The sequence below is a fragment of the Momordica charantia genome, assembly GCF_013281855.1.
Source record: "Momordica charantia cultivar OHB3-1 chromosome 6 unlocalized genomic scaffold, Mcharantia_2.0 BLBB01000006.1, whole genome shotgun sequence".
NCBI lineage: Eukaryota > Viridiplantae > Streptophyta > Magnoliopsida > Cucurbitales > Cucurbitaceae > Momordica > Momordica charantia.
In genome coordinates, this window is record NW_028275164.1 from 29,078,879 (window position 1) to 29,099,121 (window position 20,243).

Here is a 20,243-nt window from a genome sequence, read left to right on the forward strand (position 1 = left end):
TTAGCAAATTGAAAACGAAATCATTTCCAATTTCTACTCTCGTTAATTATGAACAATTAATCCTCATATTTATATTCTAAAAGAAGAAAATAATATTCGATTTAAGGTAAGTTGTGACAGCTAAAATAGACATTATTGTTTTTGCACAAAATTAATTAGGGGTATAATTGTGTCAAGCCGATTCAATTTTCGGACGAAGCAAGTCGGGTCGGGTCGGATTGCTGGTGGTTTTTTTCTTCTTCTTTCTAATCCTAGGGTTTCTATTTTATGATACACTTCTGACAGGCCAAGTGGATCTACAAAACTGCTAAGGAAAAAAACTTAAAAGAAGTCGTAGTTGTCGACCTCTGACCCCTTGCAAAAAAAGGAAGGAGAAGAGAAGGAACAAAACACACAAAACTCAAAGAAGAAACCTTCAATTATGTTGGACCGAGCTGACTACTACAAACCCAAATCGAACCGACTCGAACCGCTTTGGGTCAGGTTGGTTTTCCGGATCGCTTTGATACCTTAACACAAATGATAGAAATTATGTGAGGATGGAAAGGGATCAATATTTGGTAGGAAGGACGTTTGGAAGAATATTCCAAATACTTTTCACAATTTACAATTTTAAATATTTGTTAATATGGTAACTGACCTGGCAAAACCAAATTGATCAGAATTTAAAATTTACTCTTTTTAAAAATATCTTTTAAAATTGAGCAATGTCCATAAATATTCCGATACTTTAGAGGGGGTGTTTGGGACATGGGTTCTATTTCACGAACTAACGGAAGTTATGAAACTTTAATTAATCTTTAACTAGTTAAGCTATGTTCAAGTTAATTAATTTAGTATAGATTTAGGTAATTTGAATTTGTGAAAGATTTAATTCTATTAAATTAATTGTTGTATTTTATATCTATTTTAATTTTTAATTTTAACTATTTACTTTAAATCCAACTTAAATTTTAAAATAATATAAACTTAAAATTTTATCATTAAATATAATTAAAAAGTTGTTGGGTAGTTGTATAATTTTTCTTTTTCAAATTAAAAAGTTGTCAGGCAGTTGTATAAATTTTTTTTATTGAAAAGAAAAGAAGCAGTTGGATAATTTATATTAAAATTTTAATTTAAACACTACTATTAGATCTAAAATAATTCTATATAATTTATGTTTTAAAAATATAATTATAAAATAAAATTGTTAGTACTTTCGTTAAAAATTTTAATTGTCAATTTTTTTAATACAACATATTAGTGTGAGGATTTGAACTCGTGACCTTTCGGTAAAACAGGAAAAAGAATAAATATCTTAATTAGTTGGCCTACAATCAAGTTTACATTTTTTAGTATATTTAAAATAAAAGTGATTAAATTTTAATTTTTATAATCTTTACATCTAGGCCGATATAACATCCCCTGGCTAGATGTGGAAGAAGTAACGTTGAGGAGTCCCATTTTATTTTTCATAGAACCATCCTTATAAATAAGGTAAATATTGCTAGAAATAAATAAAAATAAAAAAAATAAAAAATAGAGGGGTAGGTAGTTAAGGCCCTATTTGATCTGCAAGCAATATTTTTTGAATTTTGTGATCCAAAATAATGAAAATTTTAAAAACAAGTTTTCATATTTTTAATTTAAAACTTTAAAATACAGAATTACATTAAAAGAAGATAAAAATTCCGATGAATACATTCATTTTGTGGTAAAATATAATATATTATAAATTATATAGCATTATATAATAATAATTATACAAAATTTATAACAAAAATGTTAATAGATTAATTAATATTATTTTAAACTAAACTAAATATTTAGTTGGTAACTATTACTAATTTACAAATATATGGCTAAATACAAGTTGACCGATTTTTTAAATTGAGATTCAATTTTTAAATATACTACCAAATACATATGTGCGAACACTGAAAATAAAGAATGGCTAGATACACGGTGATGTACAAGTGCACGCACACGTACTTTACAGACGTTGTGCATTGAATACTACTTAGTGTTTAATTTGCACACCACTTCGAGGGAGTGTATTAAGTTTCTACATGTAGATAGAGGTTGGCTATAAATAGATGATGTAGGACATTTTATTAGTTGATGCTACATGTAGACGAAGGTTTGTGCTAACAAGACGTAGACGTGTTCGTTCAATGTCAAAGATCATATATTGAAAGATCGACATCTACTCACATTATGATAGGATAAAATTTTTCAATTTATAGCTAATATAAATGGATGACTAACAATAAATTTAATCATAAAATTAGTATCAGTGCAGTGCAGAAGAATTACAAATAACAGAGATAATTGGAGTAAATATTGACAAACAAATACATTAATAATTAGGTCGAGGTGTAGCTATCTCGCTCTCTTTAAGGAGATTCAAGTCATGTGCAGTGTGAATTTCTTTATCAACCAACATTCCAGCAGATATTCTTTGGTCTATCTCTATAGAATACAACCATTCAAATTGAAACGTTGTGTAGCTCAAAACACTCGACATCCAGAGGTTGAGTTCAAAGCTCCACAATAAAAAACATCATTCTTTTGACCAATTACTCGAGAGAGAGTAAAATATATCAAATATGTTGTATATTGAGAATCTGGAGAGATATTTAAAAGGCTTTTAGATCTAGAAATTTAATTAAAAATAAGTAATTATAAAATAACATCTCTTCCAAATATGTTTTGTTCCAATTTGATAAAATCTCTCAAAACTTAAAACTCTGAAATTAAATACTAAAAAAAAACTTTAACTATAAGTAAATGGTAAAATTGAGCAATACTTATTAGATGTGAAGAAAAAGAAAAAAGTATTTTTCATGTATCGAAAATGCAAGGAAATAAATAAAATTGAAAGCTTTAAATTAATTATTAAAAGCTAACAATTTAACAGTGGTATTTTTGGTGTCTGCTGTTCGTGCATGAAGAAGATTTATTATTATGTCATAGTCACATGACATATTTGGGTTTTTCTTTTTTTTTTTTTTTTTAATTTTTATAATGCTAAGTTTATAGCTATAACTATATATCACAATCAGTATAGTTAATGGAAGAAGATGTTCCGATCACTTTAATTTGTTTCCTTTTGCATTGGCGATTTTCTGTTTCGGAAAAAAGTAAAGTATAGTTCAAAGAGAGTTTTATGCAATTTGCTATTTCTTTTAAAAAGGATATCAAATCAACAAATACAGATGAAGTTAAAAACAATTTCCTTTTTTATTTATAAAATTGAACAAGGGAAAATTAGAGGAAGACAATACAATTTTATTGATGTTTTTTAAAATTATAACAAACTAAGAGTGACTAGCCGTACAAACTTATTAGAATCCATATAAATGAATTAAATTTATCCAATCTATCAGTTTAAGCTTTTGGGTTGAGTGGTGGTTTGTTCATTCTTTATCAATTACTGTCATATGAGATTAGTCTGTGTATAAACTGATTTGGACAGTCTGAATGTAAAAAAAGAAAATTTAACTAGTTAATATATTTGAAAATACATGAATAAGAAAAAAAAATAACCACTAATTTTTTTTCCTCTCTCTTTTGTCCTTTTTCCCACCTTTTTGCTGTTTTATTCTTAGAGTGGGTTGTCTTTTTCTTTCCACAGATAATTTTAACTTTCTTTCTGTAATGAGAGAACTACCCCACACAAACTCAAATTTTCTAATGAAATTTTATTCTTTAGAAAAAATTGATAATTTTAATATTAAGTAAAAATACATTGTGCTTTTAACGTGGTCAAGCTATCTTTTAAAATGAATATGTCACACATCCCATTTAACTTGTATGGTTAAAAATCGACTTCAATTTTTTATATATAAAAAGATAGTATGGTTTGTTTAGTTTTATTTTATTTATTTTTAATATATTACACCACAATTACGAGAGATTCATTTAAACCTACACCCCTCATAAAGAGAGAATTATATGTTGAGATTGTACCTATTATATTTTATAATTATTGAGCATCCATGTATATTTAATAGTTTATAATATGAAAATTAAAATAAAAATAAAATTTATAACATCATGTTGATAGCATGAACATAACTAAATTCATTGAAGTGTATATCATCGATCAAAATGTTAGAGATGCTAATCTTAATTAAAAAAAAAGTAAATATAAGATTTGTTTTTTTTGGTAACTAAAGATTAAATTTTTTTTAGTAGAGAGAGATTTTAATAATAAGAGAAAAAAGGAAAAAGGTTGTGCGATTTTGCTTGAAAATTTTGAAAATATTTAAATTTAAAATCGTAGATGTCATGATTCATGCATGCTTCAATAATAAAAAAGTCATAGATGTCAGATATTAATTTTTAGTTTTTACAGCAAAGATTAAATGTGAAATTTATATTAAAAAAATTGAATGGACTAAAATATAACTTTTTTTTAAAGAAAATAAAAAATGAGGCATAAATTACAAGTACCAACTATATTTTAACCCCCTTTTCTTCCTAATTTCTTTCTAAAATGATATTATCAAGATAAGTACTGGTAACAAAAAAAAATTAAAAAGAAAATAAAAAAAAAACAACCAACAGATTAAGAAAGATGAAATTGTCTAAATCCACTTGATTTTTATGATATAATATTAAAAGAAGAGTCTACAAACAATAAAAAATATCTATAAAATTAAAATTATAGTGTGAATAAAGAGAGTGGAATATTTCCCTAATATTATCTTACAATTTCGATAAGACCATCCGAATAATTCTATATGAGTTTTCAATTGCTATAATTATTTAAAAGAAACAGATAATTGTATCCTCTTAATATATTTCTCTATTCGAAGTAAATTATTATTATTTTTTTTTGTTCAAATGAGAAATTACAAAAATTTAATTTTTCTGAAGATTCGGTGTGCGGGTATTGTTAAAATAGGATTTTGAGATTTCTTATCTTTCCCTATTTCTAAAAGCTCAAATAATCAATCTCCTAAAAGATTTGGAAAAATATAATGAAAAGATTTTTAGTTTTGAATTATAAAATCTTTCAAAAGAGAAAATTAAATTTCTCAAATTTTGAGTTTAAAATTCAATAAAAATTATCTTTCTTTAAATATGAAATTTTAGACCATCTTTTTTTTTTTTTTTGAAATTTTAAACCATCTAAACTCACCCACTCAAACTTAATTTTTTCATGTGCAGTGTAGGGGAAGGAATTCGATGTAATTTAATTGATTTTAATATATTATTCTTATAAATTTGTTTTGGTCATATAAAAGAAAATTAAATTTTGAACCACGAAAGTTCGTCAAGAAAGTCGATTGAATTTTGGGAACAGGAAAGCCATCGTTTCGCTTTCGAATTTCCATAATTTTTCAAGAAGAGTTGGAAAAGGAAGAGTTGGAATCGGGAAGTTTTTTAATCCATTTACAGTCCCACAGTTTCTTCTTACAGAACCATTTATATTTTTGATTTTCTCCTTACGTCCAAAATTTAAAAGGCGAGATCACTGCTGCAATTTCAGAGTCACTACGTCTACAGAAACCCAAAAAGCTCGACGGCCGCTCATATTTCCTCTTTGGCGCTCGTTTGAAGAGATACCCTTCTGCCTATACTCTTCAATTCCAGAGTATATCGGCATTTTAGTAAGGTCTCTCTCCATTTTTCTCTGAGATTCTGGTTCACTGTTCTTATTTTAATCATATGGAATCTGTCTGGTGTTTCTGATGCCCTTTAAGATCCTGCGAATATTCATTAGCAATCCCTTCTTAGATAAGCGTATTGGGTTTTGGATTTTTATTCGTTTCTTTTCTGGTTTTATTAATTTTGCTTCTCTCTAAAGTGATTCGCCTTGATGGGGTGTCGTAATTTTACATGGATTTCATTGGCTGTAATGTTGATTTGATCCACAAATAGTGTTAGGTTTTTGTGCTATGAATTTCTTTGGTGATATCTTCACTTGAGTTATTCTTGTTCTTGTTCTTTAAATCTCTGATTGAGGGATTTTCTCTGTGTTTTGCTTCGTTGCTGAACATTACTCTCTGTGTTTGCTTGCTGAGGGGAGGTCTGCCTCTGATATAATGAAGCTTATTATGTTTCCAATGCTGAGGGGAGGTCTCCCTCAAACTCTCAGCCGCCCCCCACCCTTCCCCCTCTCCCTCTTGATCTGCTCCCTCCCCTTCTCTCTCTCTGGATCTGCCCTCCTTTTCACTGGAGTCAGCAGCAGTGGCGGTGCGGGGTATCCCTCCCCCACGGCCGTTCCACAGAGCTGCAACACCGGCCAGCAAATGTGTGGTCCTCTGTGCCATCACCATGCTCATAAACTGATGAATTGGATGCTAAATCAATATCAATTTCTTTCAAAACAAATATTTCTCTGGTAACACTTTATTTTGTCTGTATGACTACTGAAGTGTCCTGTGATGACTTCTTTTCCTTTGGTATAAACACCCAAAAGATTGTTGCCTTTAGGGGCAGTATTGTTTTGTCTCCCCAACTTGTTCTCTAGTTATTTATTTTGAAGTCTAAAACCAGAATTGTTCCTTAAGGTATTATTGCAGGAGAACGACCAGATTCAATCTCCTCTCAACTCACTGCTCACTGAACAGATAACGGTCTAGATGTTTATTCTGTGGATGGACTAGCAGACAGTCTGATTCAGAGATTTCAATCACTATCATAATATATTAGCTGTTAGCATAGATTTTTGTCTTCATGGTGCAATTAGTTCTTCTCTCTCTGTTTCTCCCTTTTCCCTTCTCAAATTCTCACGTCTGAAGTAAACGTTCATTTTGTTTCTACTTTAGTTCTGACTTAATAACTTACTTTATTCATCTGAAGGACTGAGTTCCTGTTGAATGGACTTTGCACCTCCCTTCCTCCAGCCCCCAACCTAATCACGCTCTTCGAATATGTAATTGTTTTGGGAATTATAATTTTTCAGCCACTACTGAAGTCCTGTAGTGTGAATTGAGCTGGTTAATTTTTCATTATTCTGGATGCTTCTCTTCACTTTTCATTCTTTTCTCACATCTTCAATTTTGTTTTTTAATCTCTCTCTCTCTCTCATATTTAATTTTTTACCTTGAGATCTCTTTGAAATGATTTGTGTGGACTTTCAAAGTTATTATTTTTTTAAGAAGGATTGTTTACATTATTTGTATTGATTTTACATATGCTGAGGGAAATGGTCAACTTTCCAGATGGCTCTCAAAATTGAGAATACATTAGCCTCATAAGTAATATCAAAGTCGAGTTTATTTCTACTCTACAATTCATGGAAGATTCAGTTCAGTTGATAAGTTGATCCGACATAGGGGTCAACATGTGACATTGCCATGTTGATGAATCGTGGAAGGTGTTGTGTTAAGTTCTTGATGTAATAGATATCTTTTCATTTTAAATTTGACTTGTAGGACTGAGAATACTATTCATACCAACAGAACTGAGGTTCTTATGCCCCTGCTTTTGAGCCTGACCTTGTAGTTGTAAATATGATTATTAGTTTATTATCCTGATAATATGTCCGTCTTTCGTATTTCTGCATTGATATCTTCAATTATCCTTTAAACATCTTTTCTTATCCAATTGCAGATGGAAGTGCAAAGTCACGATCACGGTCACATAATTGAAGTATGTGGGGATGTGCAAGCTGTAGGGCCGAGCATCACTGGAAGTAAAATTTGTGGGGATGCACCGTGTGGATTCTCAGATGCGAAAAATAGTTCGAAAGATGCGAAGGAGCGGTCAGCGTCCATGCGGAAGCTTTTTATAGCAGTTGTTCTCTGCATTGTTTTCATGAGTGTAGAAGTAGTTGGAGGTATTAAGGCAAACAGTCTTGCTATATTGACTGATGCTGCTCATTTGTTGTCAGATGTTGCTGCTTTTGCCATTTCTTTGTTCTCACTCTGGGCATCGGGCTGGGAGGCAACTCCACGCCAGTCGTATGGTTTCTTCCGAATTGAAATACTCGGTGCCCTCGTTTCCATTCAGATGATATGGCTTCTTGCTGGAATTCTTGTTTACGAAGCTATCATCCGACTTATCAATGGTCCTGGAGAAGTCAAGGGGTTGCTCATGTTTGTTGTTTCTGCCTTCGGGTTAGTTGTTAACATAGCTATGGCTCTGCTGCTTGGTCATGAACATGGCCATGCTCACTCTCATGGTCACAGTCATGGACATGGTGGGCACGACCATGAGCATGGTCATGGCAGCCACGAGCATGGTCATGGCAGCCACGAGCATGGTCACGAAGATCATACCAACAGGCATCACCACGGGATAAGTGTTACCACGCATCACCATCATCACCACGAAGAAGAGGGAGCTACCAGTAACGCTGCTAAGCACGATCATGTTCACACCCACGAGGTAGACACAACTGCACCCTTGCTTGAGAGTTACTACAAAGATGAAAGTCATTCCCAAAAGGGTACCGAGAAGCCAAAGAAACAACGAAACATAAACGTACAAGGTGCTTATCTTCACGTACTTGGAGACTCCATTCAAAGCATCGGAGTGATGATCGGCGGGGCAATCATATGGTACAATCCCAAATACAAGATCCTGGATCTGATATGCACTCTCATTTTCTCTGCAATTGTGCTCTGCACAACAATCCAAATGCTGCGGAACATCCTAGAGGTTCTGATGGAGAGCACGCCTCGAGAGATCGATGCGACAAAGCTCGAGAAGGGTCTGTGCGAGATGGACGAGGTAGTTGCAATCCACGAATTGCACATCTGGGCCATAACTGTGGGGAAGGTTCTATTGGCATGCCATGTTATAGTAAAGCCAGAGGCAAATGCAGACATGGTACTGGACAAGGTCATAGATTACATCAAGAGAGAATACAACATCAGTCATGTCACAATTCAGATAGAGCGCCAAAGATCTTAGAGTTTGAATCAGAATGCTTGTAGATATGGTTTAAAGGGAAGATCTGTCTCAAGTATTTAATGTCTTCTTCATTCTCTTCTTATGTCATCTTATGAAGAAGGAAAAAAAGTTGCTATTAAGTGGAATTATTTTGGTAGGGGAAATTGAAAGTTGGCTAGCTAAGGGGTCATTTAAAAGTGCTTTAATGTGTAACTTTTGACCCAAAAAGTGTTTTTTTTTCTTTTTTTTTTTTTCCTATTTTGTCATAGTGTTTGGTTATGTTAAGTAAAAGTACTTCTGATTATTTCAGAAACAATTAGAGAGAGTTTGGCTTGATTTTTTTCAATTTTTAGATGATAAAATGTGCTTTTAGCTCTTTTTTTTTTAAAAAAATGTAATGGGGGTTGGTTGCATTACCAAAAGTACTTTTAACATTTTTAAAATACTAAAAGGGCTCTAAGAGAGAGTATTTTCCCTTTTAAGAGTATTTAAAAAAAAGTCAGTCATTTTAGGAGAAAGTTTAAGAATAATGTAATTTAAAAAATTAATTACAAAAATAATGTATATTTAAAAATAATAACAAAATAAATGTAGTAGAAATAAAAAATTACAAAATTAAGTTATACATTCAAACTATTGACAAAAATAGGTTAGGTTCTAGTCAAAGTCAAAAATTGCATATAATGGATGCGATTTAGGTATCAAGATGACATAGATGAGGTGAACCTCGAAGAATGATTCAGCAAGGAAATCGCGTACATTGTAAAGTCAAAGTCGCGTACATTGTATGCAATTTCTATTTATGGAAAGTAATGTACGCGACTTTCTACAATGAACGCAATTTTCATTTAAAATATTTATATATTTATTTATTTAGTCTTTTATTTATTTTACGAATAAAATATTAAAGGATTCGAATCCATGAATAGAGGGTTGATATGACCTTTATGACCTATGGTGCACAATTCTTACCATTGAATCCAGTGACAAAATAATATATATAGCATATATAACTCGCAGCAACTGTATGCCCAACACGTGGCATCCTTAAAGCCATGTCATGCCGAAGTCGCGGCCAATGACTGCGACTTTCACAAATTCGCAATCATTGGCTACGATTTCGACCTAAAATCGCAGCCATTAAATGCGATTTACCTGAAATCGCATCCAATGACTGCGATTTCATTACCCTACTTTTGAAAATACTTTCAAACCTATATTATTTGTGTCATTTGTTTTTTAAAAAAACATTATTTTTAAAAAAATCCGTCATTTTAAACTCACTATATATATATATATATGATTAAAAATGTTTTATTTAAAAATACTACTTTCAAAAGCTATACCAAACTCCACTAATTTCATTTTATTTTTTGTCTAAATTTGTATTTACCTTAATTTAGAATAGTATTATTAAGTGTGCTTCTATCTTATCGTATTCTCTAATTAAATGAATATAAATCCAAATCATCTACAGGTAATCTAATTATAACGACTCTTATATTAATCACTTCCATTCTTCTCAACCATATGTAGCATTAGCACTCGTACGAGCCTACATTTTTAATCGCATAATGCCAAAGCTTTTTGATTTGTTTATCTCTAAAGATTAATCAATATATTAATATTGAATATGATAATTTAAACGATAATTTTATACATAGTTTCATGAATTAAAATGTTACTATGATTTTTTTGGTATGAGAATTTGAATCTCCAACTTGAAGGAAAAGAATATATGTCATTTAGTGATGAATTATGTTCATGCTAGCAATATAATAAAAGGATAAATTTCTAAGGAGAGAAAATGACCCACCACCATAAATTTAATAGATATTTATTTAAAAAGGAAAAAAAAAGAGACGGAAAGTTCGTGGAATGATTCATGGGAGATAGATAACAAAATATAGAAACATGGGTGGAAATAGTGTTTATAAACTTAATTCTTAAAAATAAAAAATAAAAATCCGATTGCTTAATTTTCGTTATTAAAATCCACTTATCAACCTCTTAATCCTGAAAAAATCAAGATTTTATGTTGCAACCATGAAGATCTATGCTCGAATCCCAATAAAAGATAAAAAAAAGATGTGTTTTTGAAATGAAATCTCATAAATATTGATATAACATTAGAGCTCAAAAAGTTCAAACGAACATCTAGTTCAAAAATAAAATCCGGTCAAGATCGATAAATTAACCAAAAGAGCCACGTGAGGAGGCATGTGAAGGATCCCACATTAAAAAAAAATCTAGTTCGAGCGAGTTATGATTTGAATAAAGCTTCTCTTTTTTAAAAGATTTCAAAGCAAGTGAAGCTTAGCACGCTCACATCGAGTGAAACTTGATTGTAACTTTGATCTCTTGAATTTTTCTTTGATTTTAATATTCTAACTTTTGAAGCTTGCTTGTTTTGTGAGTTTTATTTTATTTTTTGTTTGACTATAAGCAAAATGCTAAGTTCGTTGGTATCATAAGTGAATTTCATATTCATTTATCATATTTTGTTTATGTTGTTTTTCATAGTCAAAGTAAGTGAAGTTTATTTAATGTTAATTTTTGTTTTTAATTTATTTTTATAGGTGAAGAAAGATTATTCTTGGAGGCCACTTTAGAAGTTTTCCAAGCAAAAGAAGAAAGGAAATTTTTAAAAGATAATAATAATTAAATTATAATGCCTAAGCACTGTGGCAATTGTTCATGAAGAATTTCAGTAAATAGAAAATCGAACTAATGAACTTGATTTGAGGGTTAATGAACGCTATGGCAATTGTTCGTGAAGAATTTTAGTAAATAGAAAATCGAACTAATGAACTTGATTTGAGGGTTAATGAACGCTAAGGATTGATGCATTCAATTTCTAGCTTATTAGCTTATTGAATGATTTCGGAGATCTTCGGCTTTAAGATTGTTGAAGGCTTCGATTAGTTGATGAAGTTTTTAGACTTGTAGCCTAATGAAAGTTCTTCGACTATCGAGTTTGATGAAGTTCTTCGGCTTGCAGTTTGTAAAGAGTATTTGAAGTCGGCTTTGAACTTGATGAAGTTCTTCGACTATACAACTCGATAAAGTTTTCGATTTGTAGCTTGATGAAGTCTTTGAAGCTTTCAACTTTGAGCTGGTTGAAAATCTTCGGTTTGTTGATGACGAAAAAAAAGATTCAATTATTGAAATCTCGTAATAGAAAGAAAAGAGAGTGTGCATCTAGAGAGAATGACAGAAGATCCAAAACAAAACCTAAACAAAACCTTGAGAGATTATGTATTGCCGAACGTAAATGAGATACATTCCACTATTTAAAAACACACAATTCAAACGAACAATTTTGAGATGAAACTGACTTTGCTTCAAATGATGGAGACCTCTATGCATATTAATGCTCAAATCTCTAATTTTTGTGGAGATATGTTATACCTACATGTATAATGAAGTGACAGACGATGCCATTTAGACTCTGGCTATTTTCATTTTTCTCTTGAGAATTAAACTAAAAATTGGTTGAATTTTCTAGGTGGCATATTTGATTGAGACATGGAGTGATTCGGCGTTATGTAACACAAAAACTGTGTACAAAGACATTAGAGATTATGTATTGCCGAACGTAAACGAGATATACTCCACTATTTAAAAACACACGATTCAAGCGAACAATTTTGAGATGAAACTGACTATGCTTCAAATGATGGTGGAGACCTCTATGCGTATTAATGCTCAAATCTCTAATTTCTGTGAAGATATGTTATACCTACGTATATAATGAAGTGACAGGATGCCATTAGACTCTGGCTATTTTCATTTTTCTCTTGAGAATTAGACTAAAAATTGGTTGACTTTTCTAGGTGGCATATTTCATTGAGACATGGAGTGATTCGACGTTATGTAGCACAAAAACCGTGTACAAAATATCCCTCTTTCTCTCAGGAAACTCACCTGCTTCCCGTATTTAAATCCTTAGTTATGATGAGTGAGTTATTGTCTCCCTGTTTTCTGAGGACGAGATCCAAACAAAAGACTTACGGAGGATAGGATGGAGGAACCAAACTTTGGTCTACTGTGGCCAACCAAACCAAATCAGTCTTAAAGAAATGAGTGGGAACACATAAATTTGGGCATGATTTTCGAGAATGGGCCAACAAAGGAGTCCTGCAGAAGAAGAGCTAAATGGGGTATTTCATAAACAACCCAATAATAATTACATCAGTTAACAAATTAAATGATCAGAATTAAAACAACTGATCTAATATATCTCTCTTGAAGGCCCCCAGAAGCTCCATTCCTTGTTAGATTTATAGGGCTTTGAAGATTAGTTGGATGATTGAGCAATCTGTGGGATTTGGAGGCTAAGAATTGGGAGATTTGAGTACAGTAAAACCGACAAACCAACAGTTTTGACTAGGCTTGGTCAAAAGAAGTTGAACAAAAGAATTGGTCAAAACGTCTTCAAAACTCGCGTTTTAGGCTTTCTGAAAATCTCACAGGAGTGGTCGTGTTGTGCACTGCCCTATTCTTGTCACAAAACAAAGTATTTTGTAACAAAACTTACGGTTTTGATAAGTTATATAGTTATGGAGTATGCTAAATGAATATTCACAATTTCGGCTGCCAAATATACGAAATACGAAATATAAAGTATAGGGTTACAAAACTAAACTAAAAATAGTACAAATTAATACTAATTTACCCTTAAAATAAAGGGTTATATCAATGTAGATAACTTACCTTTTTTTTTTCAAAGAAATTCGTTATTGCATAAGAAAGGATAATCGGTCAATTACTCAATGCCTAGACAAAATAATAAATTGAAAATACACTTTGTTTCTTATATATGGACAAACCCATGCATGTACAGTACAGACTGGACCCCTGCTACAACAAACGGACTTCAAATTAAAATTAAAATTGTCGAAAATTTGAAGGAAAGTATCAAATTTTACCGTTTAATTTTTTGATGGACTGGCGTCATTATACTGACATCATCACACTGCTGCTCTCTGACGTTGTTGTTGTTGTCAGTTGACTGGGCATGCCACGTGGGTTGCAACTGGGGCTAGGGCCCACCACTTTCAGCCTTTTTCTTTTCTTTCCTATTCCCAATATGCCATTTTCCAGAACGAATTGTAAGCTGTAACCATGTCATTCTTTGCTATTAAAATAATAATAAAAATAATACAAGTATTTTTCTTCGGGTTCCAACTTACAATCTCTCATTAAAATATGTACCTTAATCTGTTCAAATTCACGATATAAATTTTAAAAGTTGGTAATCTACCGTTAACTTAAATGATAGAAATGTATTTAATTTTTTGTCATTTACGTTAAATGTGTTGGACATCAACCTGAAAACCTAACATTTTTATTATATTATTAAAAAATCGAAAAATATGAAAAAATATATATATCTCAGAGTAGCAATTCTTTGATATTAACGAAGTACATTTGGTTTGAAAGAGAAAAAAAAGGTAGCCTAAAGACCTAATAATTTGAAAAGGTTAAATTACAATTTATAAACTCTTTAGGTATATCAAAGCCAACCCTTTAAAAAGTTTTTTAATGCTAAAATTTCAAAGTTATAGCTATATAATAAGTTTTTGTTTTTAATTCAATTTATTTACATGTTTGAACTTGTCTGAAATTAAATTAACGTATCATATATTATAATATAGTCATCCGACCATGTAAATGTTAAACTAACAAAATTAACGATAGAGGAGTACTAAATATAAATTTTAAAGTTCAAAAATTTATTAGAAACATTTTAGGATTAGATAAACACAACTCTATAGTTTCAGTAACAAACTTTTTAATTGAATCAAGAAAATATATCAAGACGATTCTATATTGGAGACAAGAGAGAAGCAAACCAACAAGAACCCGATTAAGAAAGTGGATAAGTTTAGCGATTCTCGTAAGCTAACGAAAGAGACATAGAGAGCCCAGAAGCTAGAGAGAAAATATCAAAGAAAAAAGACCCCACAATATATCAATGCAAATGCAAATTTGTCATCAATGACTAAAGTTGAACTATTGAACTAGAGTGTTGGGACCAATGTGATTGAAATGAAATCCTTAGGTAACCTTAAACATATCTAAACATCTTTCAGTTGCAAGTCCTTCATTCCAAAACGTTTGATAATATTCAGAATAAGAAAAGTTTCTATACACGGCTTCATGTTCATTGTTGAGTAGCTCCTTGATCGGCCCGATCACTGCCTCCGGTGATGGACAGTAAAACGTCGGTATCGATATTCGCTCCTTTGTGCTATTCACAACAGCCCGATGAAGCACGCTCTTGTACTTGTCATTACTCAATGCCTGAGCAAAATAATCAAATAGAAAATACACTTTCAGACAATTGGTGGATGAACTTGATAACAATTTGTTTCTTATAGGTTCGGTGGATCTTAAAAAGGACACCACCAACCTATTAGGTACAAGATTAAAAGCTCTCACATCTATTAGACACTTTCAAAGTACAAAAATATATTATACACAAAATCGACTTACACATATTAGACACAGTCTTAAAAGTTCAAAAACTAAACTCATCATTTTAACAATTTTGTTATTAAACAAACTAATATCAAATTATATGCTTCTAATAGTTATGCTAAACAAATTAATATTAAACATATAGACGATGTTAGTTACCTGCATTTGGTCACCAATGTTGATGATAAAGGTGTTCGGGATGGGGTTTAGGGCGACCCAAGCACCGTCGCGAAGGACTTGGAGGCCGGGAACTTGGTCTTGGAGGAGGAGAGTGATGAGGTTGGGATCAGTATGGCCGGGCAAGCCATAGGTGAGCTCTGGTTGTGGACATGGCGGATAGTAGTTGAGGGCCATGTGCTGACCATGGCTCCCAATTGAATTAGTTATGGAGTCTTTTGGCAACCCTAAACTCTCTGAAATGGCTTCGAGTAGGTTTAGTGTCAACTCTCTCACACTGGTGCAGTACTCGGCCACGTATTTTCTATATAACATAAGTGAAGCTAAAATGATATTACAACAAAAAAGAATGTATATCTTTTGAGTTAGCACCAAGTTTATCTTGTTTCTTTCAGAATTGGTCCTCTAGCTTCTATGTAAAGAGTCTTGTTAGACTTCCAGGTGACTACTAATGGCTTTATTATTATTAGTCAAAAAGACTTCTTGGACATATTCCTCAAAAATCTAGGGCTAAATTGTAGCTTTTTAAAATTCATGCCAAAATAATATTATAAGTAAAATTCGAAAGACCAAAAATAGTTCTTACTATATATTAAAAAAAAAAACTAAATAATAATTAAAAAAAGTTATCAAGAGCTTTAGATATTCGATTTATAATTAATTCAAAAAGTACTTACGTGAACTTCTTAAGTTGATTCGGAGTGTTAAAAAATTAATATGTAATAAATTTAATTTCTGAAATTAAAAAAAAAGTTATATCAAGAGCTTTTTGACATTCGATTTTTATTCTATTCAAAAAGTACTCACGTAACCTTTTAAATAACGAGTTGTAATTGAAACAGTTTTGGAAAGTGAAAAGAATAAAATACTAATAGATTTAACTTTTAAAATAAAAAATGTTATCAAAAGCTTTAGATATTCGATTTTTATTTTATTCAAAAGTACTTACCTCGTGTAATCTTTTAATAAACTAATTGTAATAGCTTTTCAATAACAATTTTAAAAAATTAGTTAAGCACTTGAGATTAAGAATCAATTCTTCTGACTAATTGTGATTAGTTTTTGAATAATAATAAAAGAAATAGTTACCACTTGAGATTAAGAATCAATTCTCTTGATATCGATGAGTAGCACCGTTGTTACACGTAGAAATAGAAATTCGAATTCATAAATACTTTGAAAATAGGTGGCTTGACCTGATTCATATAAAAATAAAATAAAATCTCAATTTATTAAAGAAAGAAAAAAGAAAAATCCTGTTTAATATGATTTGTTACCTAAATAAACATTTGATTTAATAAACATCGGAGATAATTGCCCGAAGGAGGTTAACTTAGAATGATCTGAAAAGACATAATGGATGATGGGAAGGTGTTACCTGAAGGATGGTGGATTGGAGGGCCAGTCATGAGCATAAAGCTCCACAGGGTAACAATGGAGTCTCAAGAAATCTCTCCAGTTCGATACTTTCTCTGTCTTCACATTGAAACTCGTCGACAGCCTCGTCGTTTTCGTCGGATCTTCCGAATAGCTCTTCATTCTCTCACTTTCCGGCAGCCGGAAAAATTCCCGGGCTAACCCAAGTATTCTGCCGATCATCTTCTCCGGCACCCCATGGTTCTTCACCTGCTCTCAAACACCAATTCATCCATAATTATATTCCTCCTAATTATTCAAATTCTCTATTTTAAGGCAACTAAGTGGTACATATATCTCCTGGGACGGAGATTTATTTGAAGGGTGTTTTTGTATAATTGAAGTCATTGTAACTACTTTGAACACAGTGGTGGGTTCTTTTGTTTTGGACGGTGGTTTTTCTTCGATTTGGAATCTTTCCCGTATAATAATCTGGAGCGGATCTATGGATCGAGCGAGCCTCTCAATTTTGGAAAACTTTCTATTATATACTAAATATGTTAACAGAATTCTCCTTTGGTTCCGTGGGCACTGGGCATGCACTCAAGCTCCATAATATTTAATTACTTTTAAATGGTGTAACCACCGTCCTACTATTTTGAATTTGAAAAAAAGGCTTTTTTTTTCGATTCATGCGCATATATTGTTGTCCTTTGATCCATTTCAAAGGTTTATAAACTATAGCTTATTTTATTTATAAATTCATGAAATTAGATATTATTAATTATTTTTAATAAAATTTAAATAAAGGTCGGCATCAAAAATTCTAAACCTTTGATAAGAATGGAAAATATTTTACTCGGTGAGGACCAAATTCTGTCCTCATCACCGTTGAGAAATTAACAATTGGATAAATTTTTATAAAAGATTTTTATTTTTGTATTTATCTCTCTAGGTGTTAAACATACTACAAAGGGACGACAAAGACAAGATTGGTCATTACTCCTAGAGGAGTTAAATATTGAAAAATTACCCCTTAAACAATCTCGTACTTCCCACCCACCATTAAAGAGTCAAGTTTTTTTTAAAGAGTCAAAGTTTTTTTAAAATATTTTTCAATAAAAATACTAACCTGCATTCTAAGCTCCTCGTAAGAAAGTTTAATGACTAAAATAGATACGAAATCTAAAAGTACAAAAACTTGATTACCAGAAAGAAACCGTCGTGTTTGCAGGCGTGTCCGATTTGTCGAAGGATATCGGGACGGGCAGGGCCGTGGAGGCCTTGGAGGTCAATGAGGGGGAAAGAGGAGCCGTCCGACGATGGTTGGTGGACGTCGGAGGAGTTGGGACGATCAGAGACGGGCCGAATGAATCGGGAAGGGAGGCAGGTGATGCCGGAAGCGGCAAGATCCGCCAGAAGCACCTTGGGGGTGGCGGCCATGACTGCACTTCAAAATTTAGCCAAAATTGGTCACACCACACAACAGCTCTGCAACTCCAATGGCTAACAAATCCTCCCTCCAATTCACTTATATAACAACAATATGCCTATGCCGCGTGTTTCCTGTGCTGATGTCATGTTTATTACGTCATCCTCTCACATGTGTCTCCAATTTTCCGTGGCCTAATTGGTTGGGAAGGAGAAATCTTTTAATGCCACTCATTATTATTATTCTTCCACCAATATTTACCTCATGTTTTCAACCTGGTCCAATTCCAAATCTTTGTTGTAGATATTTTTTTTCTAGAAAAATATATATCGGACATGAGATAAGGATTCTTTTATTTATATATATTTTAAAAAAGAAAAATTTACTACTTCCTTGAATAGGTTTCTTTGATCAAATAATTGGTCAACTCTCCGAAGGTCGAACACACAAAAATCTGTAGAGATAGAGATAATGATATGACACTAAGTTAGTTTGAGAAAGGATAGTTTCACGTACCTGAGAAGTGAGGCAGAACTACTCTTTATTTATAAAGTTTGGTTTCAAACATCGTTTGGAGAGTGGTTGTGACCGTCTCGAAAATTGCAACATATAATCGAAAAAGTGGTTAAAGGGCAATGACATATGATGTTGTTATTCTTTGATCGACCGTTTAATAAAGTTCCAAACGACCAATAATATTCTTATTGGCTCGATTAAGCAAGTTAGTCAATCTCTTTCTTTTTCTTCGACATATTTAACCTTCTGACTACGTCAATTATGATGACTCAGTATTTTCCAACCGAGAAAAAGAGCTACCGCCCATTCCAATATTTCGATTGTTGATACGTAAGTGTCCGAAAACTCACTTTTCGACTTAAATGGCTATTGTTCAGTTGTTGAGTAGTAAGTATTTTGTAAATATTTTCTTTAAGGCTTAAGTAGCAAAATTTTAGGTTTTTTTATTTATTATTATTTGACATTTAAAAAATTTGAGGAGAAACTTACCTATATTCCTACAATGATGGAGGATACCAAGTTTTCAAGTCTTTACTTTTTGATAGACGTACATAAATTATTGTTCTCACATACATATTATTGATTTTTCTATCTCTTAATCAAAGTGAGACTTTGAATTACACTCTCTTACCATCAATAGAAAATAGAACTATAACTCATGTTAAGTTCATCCAATTATAAAGGATTGTAATGAAAATTTTAAAATTATAGGGATCAAATTTAAATAGTTAAACTATATTATTGAAAGAAGAAAGAGACAAATCAAACTCTAAAAAATATTATCCTTGAAAGTGGTGGAACAATGAATTAAATAAGTTTTTAATTAATGTTTTAAATTGACCACGAAATGAAGTCCAGGAAAATATCCTACGATATTACTTTTAATATTTGATTATACGTAAGCAAGGGGTTAGACGGCTTTAGCTTACTGATTTATGAACTTCTTTACGCATTCATTATTTTTCCAAAAGCGCAAATTATTTATTGACAAATCACTGGCGTTGGATTCTCATTTGGGTGACACGTCATCACAAATTTGAAGTAGATTTCTAATTAATCAGAGATAGTATAGAACCTAGCATCGTTATACTACTCAAGCATTTTGAAACTTAAATTAGAACTTCAGCTATAGAAGTGGCAGTTGAGTTTATAAAAACTATTTGACTCCACACTTGACCGGAAGAGAATGTTGAGACGTCCATATCTATATCTTTTACGAGCTATATGAATCTCTTGGCAGTAGAATCAAAAGATATTTCGCAGACGAACTATACTCCATGTAAGAGCCGAGCATTGCATAGTGTGATATGGGTCTTTGCTCCTTGACTCGACTGCAGCCAAGCCTACACTCCATAACAAGAGTGGGTCACGTATCACTCTCAATTTTTTTCCATAACAAATTTTTATATCCAATAATAAGTTATAGATTTAGCTGTTTTGA

The 20,243-nt window shown here is 31.9% G+C and overlaps 2 protein-coding genes across 4 annotated transcripts; one reads left to right on the forward strand and one right to left on the reverse strand.

Moving 5' to 3' along the window:
• The first annotated feature begins 5,316 nt into the window (after positions 1–5,316).
• On the forward strand, positions 5,317–9,181 carry LOC111025992 (metal tolerance protein 1). Of its 3 annotated transcripts, none has more exons than XM_022303952.2 (2): positions 5,317–5,603; positions 7,552–9,181. In XM_022303952.2, the coding sequence occupies exon 2, from the start codon at positions 7,552–7,554 to the stop codon at positions 8,854–8,856; it is 1,305 nt and encodes a 434-aa protein (XP_022159644.1). In that variant the 5' UTR covers positions 5,317–5,603; the 3' UTR covers positions 8,857–9,181. The 3 variants fall into 3 exon arrangements, with proteins under 3 accessions (XP_022159644.1, XP_022159643.1, XP_087982118.1); XM_022303951.2 differs by having other exon boundaries at positions 5,318–5,608; XM_088125992.1 differs by lacking the exon at positions 5,317–5,603 and adding an exon at positions 5,640–7,315.
• A 5,526-nt stretch (positions 9,182–14,707) lies between these two features.
• LOC111025975 (protein DMR6-LIKE OXYGENASE 2) lies at positions 14,708–18,369 on the reverse strand. Its single transcript, XM_022303924.2, has 4 exons — positions 18,064–18,369; positions 16,877–17,124; positions 15,481–15,802; positions 14,708–15,144 (listed from the first exon to the last, which is right to left on the reverse strand). The coding sequence occupies exons 1-4, from the start codon at positions 18,295–18,297 to the stop codon at positions 14,899–14,901; spliced, it is 1,050 nt and encodes a 349-aa protein (XP_022159616.1). The 5' UTR covers positions 18,298–18,369; the 3' UTR covers positions 14,708–14,898.
• Positions 18,370–20,243: the final 1,874 nt, after the last annotated feature.

What these genes read in the sequence shown, in the direction of transcription:
- LOC111025975 (XM_022303924.2), bottom strand. Translation starts at nt 18,297, where the DNA reads ATGGCCGCCACCCCCAAGGTGCTTCTGGCGGATCTTGCCGCTTCCGGC. An exon ending in AACACGACGGTTTCTTTCTG is followed by an intron (nt 17,125 to 18,063) that starts GTAATCAAGTTT and finishes GTTTGAGAGCAG; the next exon opens with GTGAAGAACCATGGGGTGCC. An exon ending in ACATTGGTGACCAAATGCAG is followed by an intron (nt 15,145 to 15,480) that starts GTAACTAACATC and finishes TATTTTGCTCAG; the next exon opens with GCATTGAGTAATGACAAGTA.
- LOC111025992 (XM_022303952.2), top strand. Translation starts at nt 7,552, where the DNA reads ATGGAAGTGCAAAGTCACGATCACGGTCACATAATTGAAGTATGTGGG.